Genomic DNA, 21,928 nt, shown 5'->3' on the forward strand with positions numbered 1-21,928 from the left:
AGAGTGAAATGCTGTCTCAAAATTAATTAATTAATTAATTAAGCATGGCATCCTGTTTTCTATTCTCTAATGAGCATAATTTGTAACTCAGAGATCCTGATATATGGATATACAGAAAAAGGACATACAGGCTTTTTACATTCCCGACTCAAACGCTGACCATGCCCAAAGCCCTAATTTTTATTGTGGTAAATATTAAATGAAAGGAAATGATAATACAGCTTTGCTGGGTTATTATGGGATGTGGGTTATCAGGATAATAGCTAGGCTTGATCTGAGAGAAGACTGAAAACAAATCCACTGAAAAAAAATCCACTGATGAAGTAGGGAAAAGAAAAGTATTGTCTCGGTATGCTTAAAGGAACATATACTCCCTTGAATATAGGCTAGGAGTTGGGAAACTTTTGGAGAAGACCCAGATAGTAGATATTTTTGGCTTGGCAAGTCATACAGTGTTTTGTGTTCTTTTTGTTTTATTTTGTTTTTGAGACAGAGTCATTCTCCGTTGCCCAGTCTGGAGGGCAGTGGTGTGATCTCAGCTCACTGCAACCTCCACCTTCCTGGGTCAAGCAGTTTTCTTGCCTCAGCCTTCTGGGTAGCTGAGATTACAGGTGTGTGCCACCATGCCTGGCTAATTTTTTTTTTTGTATTTTTAGCAGAGATGGGGTTTCACCATGTTGGCCAGGCTGGTCTCAAGCTGCTGACCGCAAGTGATCCACCTGCCTTGGTGCTGGGATTACAGGCATGAGCCACCACGCCCAGCCAAGTCATACAGTCTTTGTTGCAGCTACTCAACTCTGGTGCTGTAGTACAAAAGCAGCCAGCCGTAGACACTATGTATACAAACGGACATGGCTGTGTTCCAATAAAACTTTATTTACAATAACAAGCTGTGGGCCAAATTGGATTCTATTGCCACCCCCTGGTAGAGAGCCTTGCCTGTTCCCATGATGCAGTGGGGGTACTGATGAGTCAACAGAATACTACAATTCTGCAAGTCAGACTAAGCTATGTCCTTTGTACATTATCCAGGACCCTTGAGAGCCATAGGGCAAGGGCCTACACAGTAACAGCCAAGGCATGTTGATGATGATGAAGATGATGAATACAACTATCATAGATTTCCCTAGCCAGAGCAGGCTGGCAATAGCAAACCCAAAGCCGTGACATGGGAGATTTTTGTTGAAGCTAGGTATGGATGTATTAGTCACCCCATTCCAGTTGACTCTGCCTGTTGGGTATAACTTGTAGCAGGAAGGATTTAGAGTCTATATAAGAAAAGCAGGCTGAGGCCAGGTGCAGTGGCTCATGCTCGTAATCCCAGCACTTCAGGAAGCTGAGGCCGGGGGATTGCTTGAGCCCAGGAGTTCAAGACCAGCCTGGGCAACAATAGCAAGACTCCACTCTATACATAATTTAACAATTTAGCTGGGTGACCAGGCACGGTGGCTCATGCCTGTTATCCCAGCATTTTGGGAGGCCGAGGTGGGTGGATCACCTGAGGTCAGGAGTTTGAGACCAGCCTGGCCAACATGGTGAAACCCTGTCTCTACTAAAAATACAAAAATTAGCTAGGTGTGGTGGCAGGTGCCTGTAATCCCAGCTATTTGGGAGGCTGAGGCAGGAGAATCTCTTGAACTCGGAGGTGGAGGTTGCAGTTAGCGGAGACCACACCACTGCACTCCAGCCTCAATGACAAGAGCAAAACTCTATCTCAAAAAAAAAAAAAAAAAAAAATTAGCTGAGCATGGTGGTGTATACCTGTAGTCCCAGCTACTTGGGAGGCTGAGGCAGGAGGATTGTGTGAGCCCAGGAAGTTGAGGCTGTAGTGAGCTATGATCACATCACTGCACTCCAGCCTGAGTGACAAAGTGAGACTCTGTCTCTGACAAAAACAGAAAGAAAGAACTGCCTGGACATCACGGTTGGAAAACATGAGAGTGGCTGCAGCTGATGCCTTACAGATGCATAGACAAATTATGAATAGGACTTGGTTGGGATTTGCTTAGTAGCAGATGCCTTTGCAGTTTCCAGGCAGCCCAAGGTTCCGCCACTCTCAGACTATCTCTGTGCTGAGCAGCCACTGGGGCTCCCCTGAGACAGAGTCCCCTGGGCCCTGTGGCTGGTACCTTCCCAGCATAATGGATGATGGAGAACTCAGTCTTGTCCTTGAGCTGCTTGGGCTTCTGGAACTTGGGGTGGCTGCCCTGCTCCGTGCACAGCTTCTCCACGAAAGACTTGTCCGTGGCTTTGGGGAACCAGCACTCCTCGTCCAGCAGGGCCAGCACACCTGGAGGGTTGTTCTGTGGGCGATAAGTAGAGCTTGAATCACAGAGGACACCCAACCTCGGGCATTCCACGAAGAGCTGGCCAACTATACACAACGCATGGGCATCCACCAAGATCTGATACTGTATTTGCTCACATATAAAGATGAGTTTATGACCCCCATGCTTCCAAATCTACCCTCAAATTACCCTGTGCCCAATGGACCAGTATCAGGGAGGGAAGACAGAACATGTTTGCTGCCGCCCCCTAGTGGGCAACACGCAGACAACATCATGAAGAGTTCATAATTCTTGCAAATGAATTTGTTGCTTGACTTGAATTCACCTAGGGTTCCTATTAGGAAAGTTTTTTTTTGGAGACAGGGTCTCACTCTGTCATCCAGGCTGGAATGCAGTGGTGCAATCTTGGCTCACGGCAACCTCTGCCTCCAGGGCTCAAGCAATCCTCCCACCTCAACCTCCCAAATAGCTGGGACCACAGGCATGCACCACCAGGCCCAGCTAATTAGTAGAAACCCTGTCTCTACTAAAAGTACAAAAGTTTGCTGGGCGTGGTGGTGCGTGCCTGTAGTCTCAGCTACTTGGGAGGCAGAGGCAGGAGAATCACTTGAGCCAGGGAGGTGGAGATTGTGTGACTGCACTCCAGCCTGGGCAACAGAGTCAGACCATGTCATAAAAAAAAGAAAGAAAAGAAAAGAAAGGAAGGACACAGAAGGAAAGGGAAGGGACAGAGGGTAAGGAAGAAAAAAAAAAGGAAAAAGAGGATGGAAGGAAGGCAGAAATTAAAGAAAATATCTTTGATACGAAAATGTGGGTTAATGGAAATTATAACAGTTCACAAGGATTCAGCTGACAGCCTTTCAGGACTTGGTGATGGATTGGGTGGGGGGAATGCTATGCTCCTGGGGAGGGTGTGGGGTCCATGTCAGCTCCACAGAGGCCACACACGTGTGCAATGTGTGACAGAGCCCTGCACACCCACGTGCCCCTCACCGGCCGCTCGATGAGCTCAATGCAGGGCTGTAGGTCCAGCCCAAAGTCGATGAAGTTCCACTCGATGCCCTCGCGCTGGTACTCTTCCTGCTCCAGGATGAACATGGTGTGGTTGAAGAGCTGCTGCAGCTTCTCGTTGGTGTAGTTGATGCACAGCTGCTCGAAGGAGTTCACCTGAGCACATGGCATGGGGGCGGGGCGTGAGGATCTTGGTATGAAGTCAGAAGACAAGGAACCCCACAGAAGCTCCACCTGACAGCGCCCCCATGGCTTGCCCACATCCTGTTCTGCCATCCCAGCACCCAGACGGGGCTGAGACCCCGAAACATGCTGCCTAGAGTCCACCAGAGCTGGCGAAGTTGACATCACATGGCCCTCACACACCTTAAAGATGCTTATCTTCTCTATCTGCACAACCATCTATGGATGGACAAATCTCATAAGGCATGCTACCGCAGGTACAGATGTGGAAACATTGTACAGATGTGAGAACAGAGGCGCAGAGAGAAAGTGACTCTGTAGTACACCTCTTTCGGGATATCTATCTATCTAACAATATATCTGTCAATATTGATAGATATCTATCAACATCTATCAGCCAAACCTCCCGGCTGGGTGCGGTGGCTGATGATTGTAATCCCAGCACTTAGGGAGGCCAAGGCAGGAGGATCACTTGAGGTCAGGAGTTTGTGACCAGCCTGGCAAACATAGCGAAAACTCTCTCTACTAAAAATACAAAAATTGGCCAGGCATGGAGGCTCATGCCTGTAATCCCAGCACTTTGGGAGGCCGAGGCCGGTGGATCACTTGAGGTCAGGAGTTCGAGACTGGGCCAACAGGGTGAAACCCCGACTCCACTGAAAAAAAAAAAAAAAAATTAGCTGGGCATGATGGCACTAATCCCAGCTACTCGAAAGGCTGAGGCAGGGGAATCACTTGAACCTGGGAGGCGGAGGTTGCAGTGAGCCAGGATTGCACCACTGCACCCCAGCCTGGGCAACAGAGCAAGACTCCGTCTCAAAAAAAAAAAAAAAAAAAAAAAAAAAGAATTAGCTGGGCATAGTGGCATGCGCCTGTAGTTTCAGTACTCAGGAGGCTGAGACAGGAGAATTGCTTGAACGCAGGAGATGGTGGCTGCAGTGAGATGAAATTGTGACACTGCATTCCAGTCTGGGCAACAAAGCAAAACTCCATCTCAAAAAACAAAACAAGACAAAAAAAAAACCCTTCCCTTTCTCTGAGAAGTTTCCTCGGACCCATGGGTGTGGATCCGTTATCCATATTTTTACTACATGAGGTATTGCAAGCTCCTGCAAACAATTCTTGGCTTGGAGGTGACCATGTAGCCAATTCAGGTGAGTAAGACTCAGACTTAATTCCAAGATTTTGGTTGGAACTGTTAGAAAAGAGATTTTTTTTTGCCAGGATTACTGAGAGGCAGTCTGGAGCTTTGGCAGCCATCTTGCCACCATGAGGGGAGAGCCTGCTTGAGAATGGAGTCAATATGGAGGAAGGCAGAGAGAAAGAGAGAAAGACGATGGAAGATCTGACTCTGCCTACAGGATCGAGCTGCATGTCTGGCCTTCTCAGTTCCAGAAACCAATGCATTTCCTGTTGGATTTCTGTCTCTTACACCCTCAAGGATCCACCCTTAACTAGACAGCCTCCTACCCTACCGTAGCCATCTACATAATTTTCTCCAAAATCATGGTTCCTCCAAGAAAAAGCCCCATCTCAGAGAACCAAGACCCATGGCTGTTACAATCCCACTGAGCTGTACCTCAAAGATCTCAAATCCAGCTATATCCAGGATACCCAGGAAGGAAGCCCCTTGCCGATGGGTCTTGTCCAGGGCTTTGTTCACGCGGGTGAGTATCCAGCGGAAAAGGCGCTCATATGTTGCCTTGGCCAAAGCCTCTACAGCAAAGTCAGCCTGCAGAGGGGAACCAGGGGAACCTGGTTATTCTCATTGGGCTCCATTTTCACATAAGCCAGGCTGGTGGTGAAGATTTTTATTCTTGTCCGGGCACGGTGGCTCACACTGTAATCCCAGCACTTTGGGAGGCCAAGGCCAGTGGATCACTTGAGGTCAGGAGTTCAAGACCAGCCTGGCCAACATGGCAAAAACCCGTCTCTACTAAAAATACAAAAAGTAGCCAGGCGTGGTGGTGCATGCCTGTACTCCCAGCTGCTTGGGAGACTGAGGCAGGAGAATTATTTGAATCTGGGAGGCAGAGGCTATAGTGAGCTGAGATCACACCACTGCACCCCACCCTGGACGACAGAGCAAGACTCTGGCTCAAAAACAAAAAAACAAACACAAAAAACCTGACATGGGACTTTGAATATTCTAGCATTGAATAAATGAGGGATAAAGAGATGAGATCAATGGGTGGATGGATGGACAGATGAATGAATGAATGGAATGACAGGTGGAGGGGTGATGGATGGCTGGACAGATGGACGGGTCATGGATGGATGAATGGACAGATGGTGAGTGAGAGATGGATGCACAGATGATGGGTGAACAAATAGATGGGCAGATGAGTGGATGGATGAACAGACAGATGAATGAGTGGATAGAAAGATGGATGGATAGACAGATGCAAAGGCAGACCATGGGTGAATGGATTAATGAATAGATGAATGAGTGAACAGGGGAGTAGATGGATGAATGGATGGATGGGTGGGTGCAAGGAGGGGTAAGTGATAAGTAAATGGCAGGTACATCATTACCTGTTCTTTTGTCTGAGCTTTCTGTACCACATCTCGCCCAACCTTGATACGAGGAGTGAGGATGGACCTAGTGAAATCCGTCACGTTGATTCCCATGAGATGGCAAACTTTCTGAGCAGCTGGATGGAGAAAAGAAACATCTTGAGTGTATCACAAAAGAAATAGCTTGGCAAGAAGGCACATCACATGGGCTATTTGTGATCTGTGAATACGCTGGGTTCTCTTGGGGAAATGGGACCCACTGACCGTGAATATAGTCCTAAAGTCTGCTGTCATTAGTGGTCACACTCCCCAGTATTTTGCTGAGAGGCAATGATTGGGTGGGGGCGGGGGTGCTGAAGTATGCCCCAGTTGGGGGTTCAGGGTCAGGTAGTTCTAGTTTCAAGTCCCTGTCGCTTCACACTTCCAAATCATGTGACTTTGGAAAAGCTCTTTACTCTCCCAGAGTCTTGCTTTTCTCAGCTTTAAAAAGGGTCAGCTCTTCAGTACCTTGTTGGTACCCAGGACTAAATAAGGTAAAATATGTAAAGTCCCTCGGGGGGAGAGAGAGAAAGAGAGAAAGAGAGAGAGAGAGAGAGAGAAAGAGAGAGAGAGAGAGACAGACAGAGAGAGACAGAGAGAGAGACAGAGAGATATTTATTTATTTATTTATTTATTTGGAGATGGAGTCTTGCTATGTCACCCAGACTGGAGTGCAGTGGTGCGATCTCAGCTCACTACAACCTCTGCCTCCTGGGTTCAAGCAATTCTCCTGCCTCGGCCTCCCAAGTAGCTGGGGTTATAGGTGCCTGCCACCACACCCAGCTAATTTCTTTTGTATTTTAGTAGAGATGGAGTTTTACCGTGTTGCCCAGGCTGGTCTTGAAGTCCTGAACTCAGGCAATCCACCCACCTCGGCCTCCCCATGTGCTGGGATTACAGGTGTGAGCCACTGACCCCTGAGATTTATTTAATACTTAGTAAGTATTAAATAGTTACTAATAGTAACATTTATGGAATAGTTACTATTCAATAATTTGTTTCACCCTTCCAGGATATGTGTTACAGCATTGTTTGCAATAGCAAAATGCTAGAATCAACCTGAATTTTTTTTTTTTTGAGATGCAGTCTTCCTGTGTTGCCAGGCTGGAGCACAGTGGTGCGACCACTAGCTGGTCCCTTAACGTGAAAATAGCATTACATGCTGCTTTGCATGTGCAAGGCAGAGTAAATACAGTGATTTTAGGATTTTTTCCCCCCATCTCTTGGCAAGAGTGCTTTTTCATTTCTCTTTCCCTGAGGTCTTTCCTTGGCATCTGGATTCTGTTAATTTGCCAGATTTAGGGACTCTAATACATAACAAACACCTGAGAATGAAACTGCCACTGCAAAATTATAACTGAGACACTGAACAAGATCTGACCTAACCGACTCCATCTTGCTTCTAACCTCCACGCTCCACTGAACGATTCCTGGATGTAAGCTGAACTAACTTTGGGATGAACTTTGTTTGTTTGTTTGCTTGTTCGTTTATTGAGACAGGGTCTCATTCTGTCATCCAGGCTGGAGCACAGTGACAATCTTGCCTCACTGCAATCTCCACCTCCTGGGTTCAAGCAATTCTCCTGCCTCAGCCTCCTTGAGTAGCTGGGATTACCGGTCCCACCACCGTGCCCAGCTAATTTTTGTAGTTTTAGTAGAAATGGGGTTTCACCATGTTGGCCAGGCTGGTCTTGAACTCCTGACTTCAAGTGATCCACCCGCCTCAGCCTCCCAAAATGCTAGGATTACAGGCATGAGCCACCACGCCCAGCCTCTTAGTTTATAGTTTAAAACACAAGAACCCTTTCCCAGAACAAACCCCCTTCTTGTCTGGGGACTAGACTGCCTTTGTAGGAGTTCTGTAACTGGAGGCTACAAGAGTCTGATCCTCCCTAAATTGCTCCTGGGGATAACATCACTAATGTCAAACGTAACATCAGTGCTTGAGATATTTTGCAGACCCTGGCACCAAGTGGATCAGCTGACACCACCCAGATCGAGAAACTGGCTCATCTGATCTGATGGCCTCTGTCCAGGAACTGACTCAGGGCAAGAGGACAGCTTCGACTCCCTGTGATTTCATCTCTGACCCAACCAATCAGCACCCCCAACTCACTGGCCTCCCCCTAACCACATGATGCTTAAAAACTGTGATCCCTGAATGCTCAAGGAGACTGATTTGAGTAATAATAAAACTCTGCTCTCCCATGCAGCCGGCTCTGCGTGAATTACTCTTTCTCTATCTCCATTCCCCTGTCTTGATTAATTGGCTCTGTCTAGGCAGTGGGCAAGGGAAACCCAGTAAGCGTTTGCAAAAGGTTTGATCAAGGTGGGCTCTAGGGAGTGGGAAAAAGCAACGCAATATACAGCCTGGGCCGGGAGATAAGAAACCTAAGTTTTGCTCTCAGCTCAGCCACCAACAAGCATGGTGGTAGCCATGCCAGCTTCTCAAAACACAAAATACTATTTCTTTGTGGGTAGGTTTATCAGATTTAGGGGGACAATTACAGGATGCTCAGTTAAACCTGTATTTCAGATAAACAAGAATACTTTTTTGGTATAATCATGGTTCAAATGTTACAAGGGACATACTTAAAATTTTAAAAAAGGTTTGTTGTCTACCTAAAATTGAAATGTATCTGGACACCCTGTATTTTATCCAGTACCCCTAATTCTCAGAGCAATTGAGGTCTGTCTCCCCAGGAAGACCACAGATACGGTAAGAAGAGCTATTCTTGTGTCATTTCCTGCTGTATCCCAGTGGCATATTGCAGGGACTTGAGAAATACTTCTTTAACAAAACAATTAAGTAGAGTATTTTAGAACAGATGGTCCCTCAGGATCTTGTCTGGTCACTATTAGGGGCGGGATGTGATGACTCTTGCCTGTAATCCCAGCATTTTGGGAGGCCAAGGTGGGAGGATCACTTGGGCTCAGGAGTTCAAGATCAGCCTGGGCAACACAGCGAAACCTCGTCTCTATTAAAACTTGTAAAATTTTGTATTTTAAAAAAAGAACAAATAAATAAAACTATTATTATTATTATTATTTTTTATCCCTGCACTCCGATTCAAGAACTTTCCACACAGGGTCTTGAGCAGTGAAAAGTTTGCAAAAAGAAAAATGAGTGATAAGAACCTAGTCCAACTGTTGTTAAAATCCCAGATACCTTCACCTTGAAAAATAACCAATGGTTAAATGTTACCCTCCCCACCCCCTGCAACCCCAAAGTCATTGGTTATTGGGAAAAGGTGGTAAGTACCTGTGTTATCCGGCATGGACGCCTGGTCTGTGTTTCTTTCCTTCTTGAAGACAATATTTCCAAGCTGTAGGACTGATGATACCACCTTCAATATGGCTGAGGTGGGGAGAGAAGAGCAGAGCAGACACAAAGGTCAATGCCAAAGTACCCTGGAGTTTTGGAGCCTAAAGCCACTGGGGACCCAGAGCCAGCCTGCATCTTTCCTCCGAAGAAACTAAATTCTGAGCTCAATATTTTCATATGGTTGCTTAAAACCTTGCATTACAATGGAATACCACACAGCACGGACTGGCAAATTATAGCCCATGGACCAAATCTGGCCCACGGTTTACTATTATAAATAAAGTATTATTGGAACACAGCTATACTCATTCATTTACATACTGTTTATAACTATTTGCATGCTACAATGGCAGAGTTAAAGAGTTGCAACAGAGATCGTTTGGCCTACAAAGGCTAAAGAATTTACTACCTGACCCTTTACAGAAAATGTGTTAGCAACCCCTACCACAGAACAGTGAGAATGAATGAGTTACAACTACCAAAAAACAAAACTGATGTATTGGGGCCAGCATAGTGACTCATGCCTGCAACCCCAGCTCTTTGGGAGGCTGAGGTGGGAGAATTGTTTGAGGCCAGGAGTTTGAGACAGCCTGGGCAATGTAGGGAGATCCAGTCTCTAAAACAAAAATACCCCTGACATATCTTCCAGACACAAACACTGAACAAAAGAAGACAGATGGAAACAAGAACGTACTGCCTAAGTCCACATATTGACAGTCCATCCAAGAAGAGGCAAAACTAATCGCTGTTGTTAGAAGTCAGGATATCGATTATCCTTCATTGAGGGAAGCTCCAAGAAGGTGCATGTGGGAGCTTCTGGGGGGCTGGTGGCATTCTCTTATTTAAAATGGATTCTAGTTACACAGACGTGTTCAGTTTATAATTCTTTGCACTGCACGCTATGGCATACACAATTTTCTACATGTAAATCTACGTCAGTAAAAGACTTTTTGAAATAAAAACCCTGTGCTTCTTACATACTCTGCTGGGTGTACAAGATGCCCATGTTGGGATGAAGAAAATATACATTTGTTTTTACTAGTTGTCCAGGTGTCTCCAAACAAAAACGCTGTGTTCCCAAGATACTTGGAACCTCTCTGACTCCATACTCAGCACATGTTACTGTTAAAATAGTTTCTGTGTCTGAAATCCCCACAAGACCATGAGTTTCTGGAGAGTCGGGGGCCTGCCCTTATCATCTTTGAATTTCCAAAGCCTAGTCCAGGGTCCTGATACACATGGTAGGGAGGGAGAGAGATGGATGGATGGTAGGTGGAAGGTGGATGGATGGATGAATTAATGAATGAATACGTGGATAGAGGATGGGTTCATGGATGAATGGATGGATGAATGGATGGGTGTGTAGATGAATGGGTGAATGTGGATGGATGAGTAGAGGATAGATGGATGAATACAGGACGGATTGATGGATGAATAATGCATGGATAGAGGATAGATGGATGATGGATGGATGGATGGATAGCTGGATGGATAGAGGATGGATGGATAGATGGAATGGACAGAGGATGGATGGATGGACGATGGATAGATGGATAGAGAATTGATGGATGATGGATGGACGAATGGATAGAGGATTGATGGATGGATGAATGGATGGATGGATGATAGATGGATGACAGATGGATGGATGGTAGATGGATGAATGAATAGATGGATGGATGGATGGAGAATGGATGATGATTAACGCATTCTTGGCTTAGCTTAACTCAGGTACAAATCACCCAGAGTTCTGGCTTCAAATCAGTCACTGTGTTCCAGGAACAAAGCCTAGAGATCCCAGACTTCTCTGGTTCCTCAGGCCAAATCAGACATCACAAGGCCCATAACAACACTTATTCTCACACCGTGGAGTCCTTGGCCCAGCTAAGCAAAAGGACCCAGCTGCTGACCACCCACCCATTTGCTCCCACTCACTAAGGCAGAAAGCCTTCCACCCAAAATGAATGAAGCTGCTGTTGACAGGACTTGGAAAGACACTTCCTTTTAACCATAACATCTGTGAAAGAGGCTTTTAAACTATGAAGAGTTGTACTCACAGTTTTAAAAGTGTAAGTTTAAAGTAAAGACTGCTGAAATGCCTGCACAACCCAGGCGAGCCGGCCAACTCAGGGTTTCTCAATCTTGTCACTGCAGAAATTCGGGGCCAGATAATTCTCTATTGTGGGGAGCTGTCCTGGGCGTCATGGGAAGTTTAGTAGCATCCCTGATCTCTAACCACTAGATGTCAGTGGTGGTTACCCCACCAGAGTTGTGACAACCACAGATGTCGTCAGAGGCTACTAAATGTCCCCTGGGAGGCAAACTCATCTCTGGAGAGAACCACTGGTCTACACGAACAAAGCCAACTAAGGAGGACTGTGGGGACCCAAGGAGGCCACAAACCCATCTGAAGGGGCCAGCAACTACTCCGTCATAGCCCAGTATTGCTAGAACTTCTGATTTTTCCAGATCATGGAAAGCCAGAGTTTTTATGTGAAGTCTACCCACAGTTTTTTTGTTTTGTTTTGTTTTTTCTTTTGAGACAGAGTCTTGCTCTGTCACCCAGGTTGGAGTGCATTGGTACAATCTCGGCTCACTGCAACCTTCGCACTTCCCGGGTTCAGGGAAATTCTCCTGCCTCAGCCTCCAGACTAGCTGGGATTACAGGCATGCGCCACCACACCCGGCTAATTTTTCTATTTTTAGGAGAGATGGGGTTTCACCATGTTGGCCAGACTGGTCTCAAACTCCTGACCTCAAGTGATCCATGTGCCTTGGCCTCCCATAGTGCTGGGATTATAGGCCACAGTGCCCGGCCTACCCATATTTAAACTTTAGGAACCAATTTTTAAAAATTTTGAAGGTTGTAGTGGCCGATCTCTCCTGTGGGTTCAGGAGCCAATGGTTTGTACTTTCTGGTATAGTTAACGTAATTCCAGAAATGAAAAAAGAACGCCACCACTCCCAGGCCATAAGAGATGAACCCTGGGGCAGAGTTAGCAGACAACAAACAAGTAAACCAGTGAGGAGACACAATACAGCAAGGACAGTGATGGCTGGCGGCATCCTGTTGCACTGGTGCAAAGCACGCATTCTGCAGTTAGATAGTCCTGAGTTCAAATCCCAGCTTCCCTTCTTATAAATCTCATCATCTTCGAATTTCCAAAGCCTAGTTCAGAGTCCAGATACACATGGGGAGGGAGGGAAATGGATGGATGGCAGATGGAGGGGGGATGGACGAATGAATGAATAAATGTATAGAGGATGAGTTCATGGATGAATGGATGGGTGGGTAGATGGATGGATGGATGGATGGGTGATGGATGGATGGATGGATGGGGGATGGAAGGATGAGTTGAGGATAGATGGATGAATAGAGGATGGATGGATGGATGGATGAATCATGAATGGATAGAGGATAGAGACTCTACATACATCTCAATAAGTCCCATGAGCCTCAGTTTCCCTATCTGCAAAATGGAGATGGTAACAGTAGTATCTACTTCATGAAGTTTAGGTCCTGTAAGATGCTGAGCAAGGGCCTGGCCCAGTAGGCCAGTAGGTGGTAAAGAGCGGAAGCCACCTATATTAGGTTGAATGTTGGTCCTTCTAAAATATGTCCACCTGGAACCTGTGAATATGGCCTAATTTGGGGGGTAACACTTATTTTTTTTTCCTTTTTGTGGGGAACGGGGTCTCACTATATTACCCAGGCAGGTCTCGAACTCCTGGGCTCAAGCTCTCCTCCTGCCTCTGCCTCCCTGAGAGCTGGGATTACAGGCGTGAGCCACCATGTCCAGCCTGAATGTGGCCTAATTTGGAAAAAAAAGGTCTTTGCAGATGGAATCAAGTAAAAGATCTCAAAATGAGGTCATCTCGGATTAACCTGGTGGGCCCTACATTTAATGTCAAGTGTCTTTATGATGGACAGAAGAGAAGATCCACAGAGTAGAACGCCACATGAAGGAGGAGGCAGAGACTGGAGTGAGACAAGCCAAGGAAAAGCCAGGAACAGCCAGAGCCACCAGAAGCCAGAACAGAGGCAAGGAACAGATCTCCCTCTGGGCCTCCAGAAGGAACAACCCCTGCCAACATCTTATCTCTTAAAAAAAAAAAAAAATTTAAATTTTTAGTAGACAAGGGGTCTTGCTATATCGCCCAGACTGGTCTTGAACTCCTGGCCTCAAATGATCCTCTCACCTCGGCCTCCCAAAGTGCTGGGATTACAGGCATCAGCCATTATGCCTGGCTCCTGCTGATACCTTGATTTCAGAACCCTGGCCTCCAGAACTGGGAGAGAATAAATTCCTGTTGTTTTAAGACATCAAATTTGTGCTCATTTTTTACAGTGGCCTTACACCTCTCTTCTTACTGAGGAATAGGAAACAGGGCTTTCCAACACCCGACATGTGTACCACCAGGGGTACACAGGATGGAAGATTTAGGTGATTTTATTTTTTATCTTAAAAATTAGGTGCTTTTTCTAATATGTTAGAAACAGTTTAACCAGGCCAGGCATGGTGGCTCATGGCTGTAATCCCAAGGATTTGGGAGGCTGGGGCACGTGGATTGCTTGAGGCTAGGAGTTCAAGGCCAGCCTGGACAACATAGCAAGACCCTGTCTCTACAAAAAATTTAAAAATTAGCCAGGCATGGGCTGGGCGTGGTGGCTCACACCTGTAATCCCAGCACTTTGGGAGGCTGAGGTGGGCAGATCACAAGGTCAGGAGATCGATACCATCCTTGTTAACACGGTGAAACCCCAACTCTACTAAAAATACAAAAACAAAATTATCCGGGCGTGGTGGTGGGCACCTGCAGTCCCAGCTACTCGGAGGCTGAGGCGGGAGAATGGAGTGAACGTGGGAGGCGGAGCTTGCAGTGAGCCAAGATCAAGCCACTGTACTCCAGCCTGGGCGACACAGTGAGACTCCATCTCAAAAAAAAAAAAAATTAGTCAGGCATGGTGGCGCATGAGGATATCTTGAGCCCAGGAGTTCAAGGTTGTAGAACCCAATGTGGTGGGGAAAATCCTGGTCTCCCCTGTTCACCTGGAGCCTTGAGAAGCTCCAGCCTGGAGCCTGACCCACCCACTTCTCCATAGGCCCCTTAATGGAAGGTTTGGAAGTAGCTCTTGGTTTATAAATGGGGTTGGTGTACATTTGGGACTAAATTGGTTCCCATGAGAGTTGGTTATTTGCATGCCATCATCTGAATGCTTGCTCTGTGTACCATCTGCTCCATTATTTGCTTAACCATTTTCTTTAAATTTACCTCCTTCTCTTTCCTTACATTTATTTTAATAGGAAACTTTCTCTATCTTAAGTGAAAAATAATCTTCACTTGCCATAAATAGATGGCAGTTATAAATATAAATACAAGGAAAACAGTATTACCAAATTCTAGCTAGATGCTTGGGCCTGCTGAAGGTGCGGGGCCTGGGGTCTGGTCTCTGTGGTTAAAGGGGAAATTGGCAAGTGCCAATGTACACTGAGAACACTGGAGGCTGGGCATGATGGCTCACGCCTGTAATCCCAGCACTTTGGGAGGCCAAGGCGGGCTGATTGTTTGAGCCCAGGAGTTCAAGACTAGAGAATACTGGATAACATGGTGAAGCCTTGTCTCCACTCACCCCTCCAAACACCAAACCAAATCAAACCAAACCAAACCAAAAAAACCCCAGGTCAGGCACGGTGGCTGATGCCTGTAATCCCAGCACTTTGGGAGGCCAAGACGGGTGGATCATCTGAAGTCAGGAGTTTAAAATCAGCCTGGCCAACATTAGCCAGGCATGGTAGCACATGTCTGTAGTCTCCATGACTTGAGAGGCTGAGGTGGGAGGACTGCTTGAGCCTGCAAGGCAGAGGGTGCAGGGAGCTGAGATTGCGCCACTGTACTCCAGCCTAGGTGACAGAGTGGCGTGATCTCAGCTCACTGCAGCTTTGACCTCCTGCGCTCAAGTGATCTTCCTGCCTCAGTCCCCCAAGCAGCTGGGACTACAGATGTGCACCACCACACCCGGTTAATTTTTCGTATTATTTGTACAGAAGGAGTCTTGCCATGTTGCTCAGGTTGGTCTCAAACTCAACCTCAAGTGATCTGCCTGCCTCGGCCTCTCAAAGTGCTGGAATTACAGGCGTGAGCCACCATGCCCAACAAAATACAATTTATTTATTTATTTATTTATTTATTTATTTATTTATTTATTATTATTATTAATATTATTTGAGATGGAGTCTTGCGCAGTCGCCCAGGCTGGAGTGTGGTGGCGCGATCTCGGCTCACTACAAGCTCCGCCTCCCGGATTCATGCCATTCTCCTGCCTCAGCCTCCCCAGTAGCTGGGACTACAGGTGCCCGCCACTATGCCTGACTAGTTTTTTTGTATTTTTAGTAGAGATGGGGTTTCACCGTGTTAGCCAGGATGGTCTCGATCTCCTGACCTCGTGATCTGCCTGTCTCGGCCTCCCGAAGTTCTGGGATTACAGGCGTGAGCCACTGCGCCCGGCCCCAAAACACAGTTTAAATGATTTCATTGTTTTCTTTCACAAGAATAGACAATAATTTAATAAACTTTATATCAATCAACCTATTTTAGTTTGTTTCAGTTTTTTCTTGTCTTTATTTTTTTGTAGAGACAGAGTCTCACTATATTGTCCAGGCTGGTCTCGAACTCCTGGGCTCAAGTAATCCTCCTGCCTCAGTGTCTCAAAATGCTGGGATTACAGGCATGAGCCACTGTGCCCAGCCTGTTCCAGCTTTTTATTATTTAAATAAAACTATACTGAACAGTCTAGTACATTAAGAAAAAAGGATTTAGTAAATGTCTAGCACACAGCAAATACTTAACCACTGTTCATTGTTATTTAAAAGATCAGAAGCAAAACCGACCCCTGTCCTAAATAAAATAAATCATTCTTGGAGAGCCTATATCATTCAGACAAGGAAGCTATCAGCACTAGATTCTGATGTGGGACCCTGGCCAAGACCCACACACACCATCTATTTGTCAACTGACCCGTAGAGTCTTATTTTTCTAGACCCCAAGTTATCTTCGGAGGAGCTGCCCCTCCCCATATGCAGCATTTCAGCAACCTCAGTGCTATTCTGGGGCTCCAAACGGGCGTAGGCGTGGGAAGGAGGGGAAACTTTCCACAATTCTGTCCTGGTATTCCCAAAAGAGATTAACCTTGAACACTGAGGCACATCTAACCCAGAAGGAAAAGTGTTTCTGGAAACACAGTGTCCTGACCAAGAATTTCTTTCTAAGCTGTCCTGTTCTCAAGACCCAGTATGTTTCTTGGCTATTGGTTAGAAGATTTTGATCAATATCAATCGATCACCAAAGCAACCGCTCCTCCAGGAAGAGCCTGAGTAAAACCACTGCCTCGATCACTCCCCCTCCCCTAAACCCTGCCCACATGTTCCTGATGAGGCCAACATCTCTATCTTCAGCTCCAAGAAGCCATTCTTAGGGACCATAATGAAACCACCCTGTGCTTTCCACAACCCTGCCTATGCTGCATAGCTCAGGAATGTGCATATCAACCAATCAGAGTCAATGATACTCCGTTCAGGAACTTAAGCCGGGAATCTACTCTGTTCTTTAGACATAAACTCAAAGAATTTAAGGGCTGGAACCCAGCCATGTCACTGTCAACAAACTGCATCCTATAGAGAGACAATGTAGTCAAGAGAGAGATAGAAGACAAATTAGGTTCTAGAAAAATCTTTTGAGCACCTAGATCTCACTGTACCTGAAGCTTGAATTCCTGAACTTTTTTTTTAGATGGTGTCTAGCTCCATCTTCCAAGCTGGAGTGGAGTGGCATGATCTTGGCTCACTGCAACCTCTGCCTTCTGGGTTCAAGCAATCTTCCCACCTCAGCCTCCCGAGTAGCTAGGACTACAAGTGTGGACCACCATCCCTGGTTAAGTTTTTTGTATTTTTAGTAGAGACAGGGCTTCACCATATGGACCAGGTTGGTCTCAAACTCCTGACCTAAAGTGATCTGCCCACCTTGGCCTCCCAAAGCGCTTTTACAGGCCTGAGCCACTGCGCCCAACCTCCCTGAATTTTTCAACATTGTGAGTTAGTCACTTTCCCTTTGGTTTAAGCCAGCTTGAGTTACTTGCAACTAAAAGAGTCCTAGTTATACAGCCACTTTTCTACAACACAAAACACAAACAAACCACCTAGAGTGAAATTCATTTTTCTCCTTTTTTTTTTTTTTTTTTTTTTTTTTTTAATGGAAGGTGGGGAATTCAGAGAGCAGAAATCTGTCCTGACCAGAGAAGAATTCTTAACAGGTTCCATTGGTACCCAGGCAGGCTACCCTCCAGATTCAAGGTATGAGGCTTACATAGCTGCTCCTCGTCGCTGAAACCCATGATCGCCATGGCCTCCAAGGTTTCCTGGAACATCTCATCATCCTGGGCTGCTGGGATGGGCACAAAGCCATTGGAGAGGAAGGTGTAGTTGTTGAAGCCCTCCAAAAGCAAGTCACCTAGAAGGAGAGGAAGAGGGGTCAGGGTCAACAAGACACACTTCTAATTTCAACATGAGATGGAGATCTGGTCAAGGGTCTGGGCCATCATAATTCCTTTCCCTTTCTCAAGGCTTGGACCGTTTAAAACCCTCATACATCATCATGTAGACAACCATACCAACAACTGCCAGCCTTGCACACTGGTGCAGGTTGTATACTGCTTCAGTGACTGCAGCTGATATCCAGCCTTGGTTCTGCTTGCTAAGCCAGAATCCCTGGCACGAAGTTGCATCTACCTGGAGGAAGGGATGCCTTTACCTCAATTGTCCAGAGGCACCCTGCCTTCAGAGACAAAGCTGTCAGAAGAGTTAGATTGACCTTTACTCATTTTTTTTTTTCTTTGAGACGGAGTCTTACTCTGTCATCCAAGCTGGAGTGCAGTGGTGTGATCTCAGTTCACTGCAACCTCCTCCTCCCAGATTCAAGCGATTCTGCTGCCTCAACCTCCCGAGTAGCTGGGATTACAGGCGCCCGCCACCATGCCTGGCTAATTTTTGTGTTTTTAGTAGAGATGGGGTTTCACCATGTTGACCACACTAGTCTTGAACTCCTGACCTCAGGTGATCCACCCATCTCGACCTCTCAAAGTTCTGGGATTACAGACGTGAGCCACCACACCTGGCCTTATTCATGTATTTATAAAATTTTTATCAAATTCAAACAGGCACATGAGTTTTAAAAATCAACTACTACTAAAGGTTTATAATGAAAAATAGCATTCGCCAGTCACGTCCCTTCTCCAATTCCTACCTTACTCTATAATACCTGCTTTTTATCTCTTTTAGCTGCTTTTTTTCTGGCAGTTATCACTATCTCTCTGTAGACTAGGCTTGCTATATATACTAACCTATTACAATGTATATACCGTTATGTATTATATATAATAGGCCAAGGGTTCCCCAACCCACAGGCCATAGACCAGTACTGGTCCATGTTAGGAACTGGGCCACGCAGCAGGAGGTGAGCAGCAGGTGAGCGAGTGAAGCGTCATCCATATTTACAGCCGCTGCCCATCACTTGCGTCACTGCCTGAGCTCCGTTTCCCATCAGATCAGCGGCAGCATTAGATTCTCATAGGAGCGCAAACCCTATCGTGAACCATGCATGCGTGCTCCTTGTAAGACTCTAATGCCTGATAATCTGTCACTGTCCCCCGTCACCCCTCGATGAGACCGCAGGAAAACAAGCTCCCAATGATTCTACATTATGGTGAGTAGTATAATTATTTCATTACATATTACAATGTAATAATAAAGTGCACAGTAAATGTAATACACTTGAATCATCCCGAAACCATCCCTGCCACCCCGCCCACCCAATCTGTGGAAAAATTTTCTTCAAGGAAACCAGTCCTCGGTGCCAAAATAGGTGCTTTTGGCCTATTGGAAGACCAGAGGCAAAGCACAGTCACTGTAATAGGCGATTTCTGGATATGTCAAGTTTAGATAGTATCTAGTGACTTCCTGCTATGGCAGGCAAACATGTAGCTTTCTTACACTACCTTTCCTTTCCCCCAGCTGTATTTTTTTTTTTTTTGAGAGGGAGTTTCACTCTTGTTACCCAGGCTGGAGTGCAGTGGTGCTATCTTGGCTCACTGCAAACTCTGCCTCCTGGGTTCAAGCAATTCTCCTTCCTCTCAAGTAGCTGGGATTACAGGCGCCCACCAACACACATAGCTAATTTGTTGTATTTTTAGTAGAGATGGGATTTCACCATGTTGGCTAGGCTAGTCTCAAACTCCTGACATCAGGTGATCCACCTGCCTCAGCCTCCCAAAGTGCTGGGATTACAGGTGTGAGCCACCGTGCCCAGACACCTCCAGCTATTTTTAGTTGAATTAATACATAAGGCTTATTATCATGGGTTGGCAAATTCGGTCCCCTGTTGTTTCTGTAAATAAAAGTTTTATTGAAACACAGCTGCTCTGATGTCCTTGTTTATTCCTCACGGCTGCTTTCTCACTAGCCAACAGAGCTGAGTAGTTGCAACAGAGGCCATCTGGTCCTTAAAGTCTAAAACGTTTACTACTAATCCTTTAGTGAAAAGTTTGCCAACTCCCTCTTTATATTATGACATTAATTAGATATTCTCTGTAAAACTGTATCCTATGATTACATTTCTTTTGTTGTTGTTCGGCTTCTCTCTGACCCCCAACTTTATAATTGCCTTTCTTTCTCCTGCACCATTCGCTTTTATTATACCCTCCAATACATCAAGGATCCTCTTCCAGATCAATCTTTAATTAGGTTGGATTTGGTTATACTTTTGGAAAGACGTCAGCAAGATATTTTTCTTTTAAAATAAAGGTCTTCTACGGGTCAAGTCACTTGGAAGCTGCTTGATAAACTCGAGGTTAAATTGACCCAAGACACCACTTAACTCAAACTTTTGGATTAACTTGAAATGCCTGATTCAAGTCACGAGGACTGAGGTCTTTGCCAAGACTTCATTATCCCGAGTTTGGATGCATTTAGGAATATTTGGTTCCCTCTAAAAGCCCAACATCTTTCCAGTTCTATCATCTAAAATACAAAAGGCCCTCGGGAATTTAGTTGTGAATCCTATACTTGCCCATTTTTGGAAGACCAGAGGCAAAGCACAAAACTAGAACCCAAGTTACCAGACAACCAAACTGTTTTCTTTGGTGCCAAATAAAAGGAAGAGGAATGTCAACATTTTTCCCTGGCCCATTCCACAGGGTCCTGCACTGTAACTGCTAATGTACCATGTTTGCTGGTATATAACATACATTCAGCATTCCCCCTTTATCAAAAATTGCTCCACCTCATATCCTATGTTCCAGAAAGCCAGCCATTAAGGAAACTTATTTTTATTTTTTTGAGAAAGAGTCTTACTCTGTCGCCCAGGATGGAGTGCAGTGGTGCAATCTCAGCTCACTGCAACCTCCACCTTCTAGGTTCAAGCGATTCTCCTGCCTCAGCCTCCCGAGTAGCTGGGATTACAGGCGCCAGTCACCACAGCTGGCTAATTTTTGTATTTTTGGGGAGACAGGGTTTCACTATCTTGGCCAAGCTGGTCTCAAACTCCTGACTTTAGGTAATCCGCCCGCCTCTGCCTCCCAAAGTGTGGGATTACAGGCATGAGCCACTGTGCCCCCCCCCTGGAAATTTAAATAATGGAAAATGCCAGCCCCGTAGCTGAGCTCTGCAATACACTCTGACACAGCAAAGTTCTGAGCTCACACAGATCCTTTTGGTAACTGTTTTAACCAAGATAACTACATTCGGGCCACAAAAGAGATGGGAAGCAAAGTCTGTATTGTTCCCATAACATTTCAGACTTAAAACTTATTACTAATATGTAGACTCTACTATGTACAGGTAGTGACTGATCCATTCCTTTTTTAAGCTATGTGATTTGTATATATTTTTAGGAGTTAGTAAACAACTGCATGTCCAGAACTGAACTTATAACTTCCTACTGGAGTCTGGTGTACAGTGTATTGTATTTACATAAAAAACATTTTTCCCTACAATAGAGGTCGGCAAACTTCTGCACACTGCCTGTTTTTGTAAATAAAGTTTTATTGTAACACAGTGATGCATCTGCACTTACTGGTTTATGTGTTGCTTGTGCTCCTTGGTTTATGTATTGCCTGTGGCTGCTTTTGCATTACAATGGCAGAGTTGAATAGCTGTGACAGAAGCTGTGTGGCCTGCAAAGCCTAAAGATTTATTATCTGGCCTTTTACAGAAAAAGTTTTGACCCCTGTTCTACAAAGTCACTGGCAAAACATGTATAATGAAAAGTGCTTAGCCCCGCTGGTCCTGCAAATTCCTTATAAAATCAGAATGCATCTTTTATACTTGCAAGTTTTATAAATTGGCAAGTAAAGCAAATGTCTTTCTCCCTTTCCTTGCAGGCACAGATTGTGTCTAGTTGGACTTGATGCTCTCTGGTCTAATTAGACATGAATCATTAATGATCTAATGTCTAATTGGAATTGATGGCTACTATGTCACATAGTAGGTGGTCAGTAAATGAGAATGACTGAACA

At 45.5% G+C, this 21,928-nt stretch overlaps 1 protein-coding gene across 5 annotated transcripts in view; it reads right to left on the reverse strand.

Moving 5' to 3' along the window:
- The window catches only part of MYH11 (myosin heavy chain 11), a 157,765-nt gene that overhangs the window by 50,899 nt on the left and 84,938 nt on the right, over window positions 1–21,928 (reverse strand). For all 5 annotated transcript variants that reach the window (XM_023189735.3, XM_023189733.3, XM_023189732.3 and 2 more), the window contains 6 exons: window positions 17,725–17,868; window positions 9,301–9,396; window positions 6,018–6,136; window positions 5,062–5,214; window positions 3,282–3,455; window positions 2,130–2,303 (listed from right to left, as the gene is read on the reverse strand). In XM_023189735.3, the coding sequence (XP_023045503.1) occupies window positions 2,130–2,303; window positions 3,282–3,455; window positions 5,062–5,214; window positions 6,018–6,136; window positions 9,301–9,396; window positions 17,725–17,868 (860 nt within the window). The remainder of the gene's footprint in view (window positions 1–2,129; window positions 2,304–3,281; window positions 3,456–5,061; window positions 5,215–6,017; window positions 6,137–9,300; window positions 9,397–17,724; window positions 17,869–21,928) is intronic.

The sequence above is a fragment of the Piliocolobus tephrosceles genome, chromosome 17 (assembly GCF_002776525.5).
Source record: "Piliocolobus tephrosceles isolate RC106 chromosome 17, ASM277652v3, whole genome shotgun sequence".
In the NCBI taxonomy this organism is placed as follows: Eukaryota; Metazoa; Chordata; class Mammalia; order Primates; family Cercopithecidae; genus Piliocolobus; species Piliocolobus tephrosceles.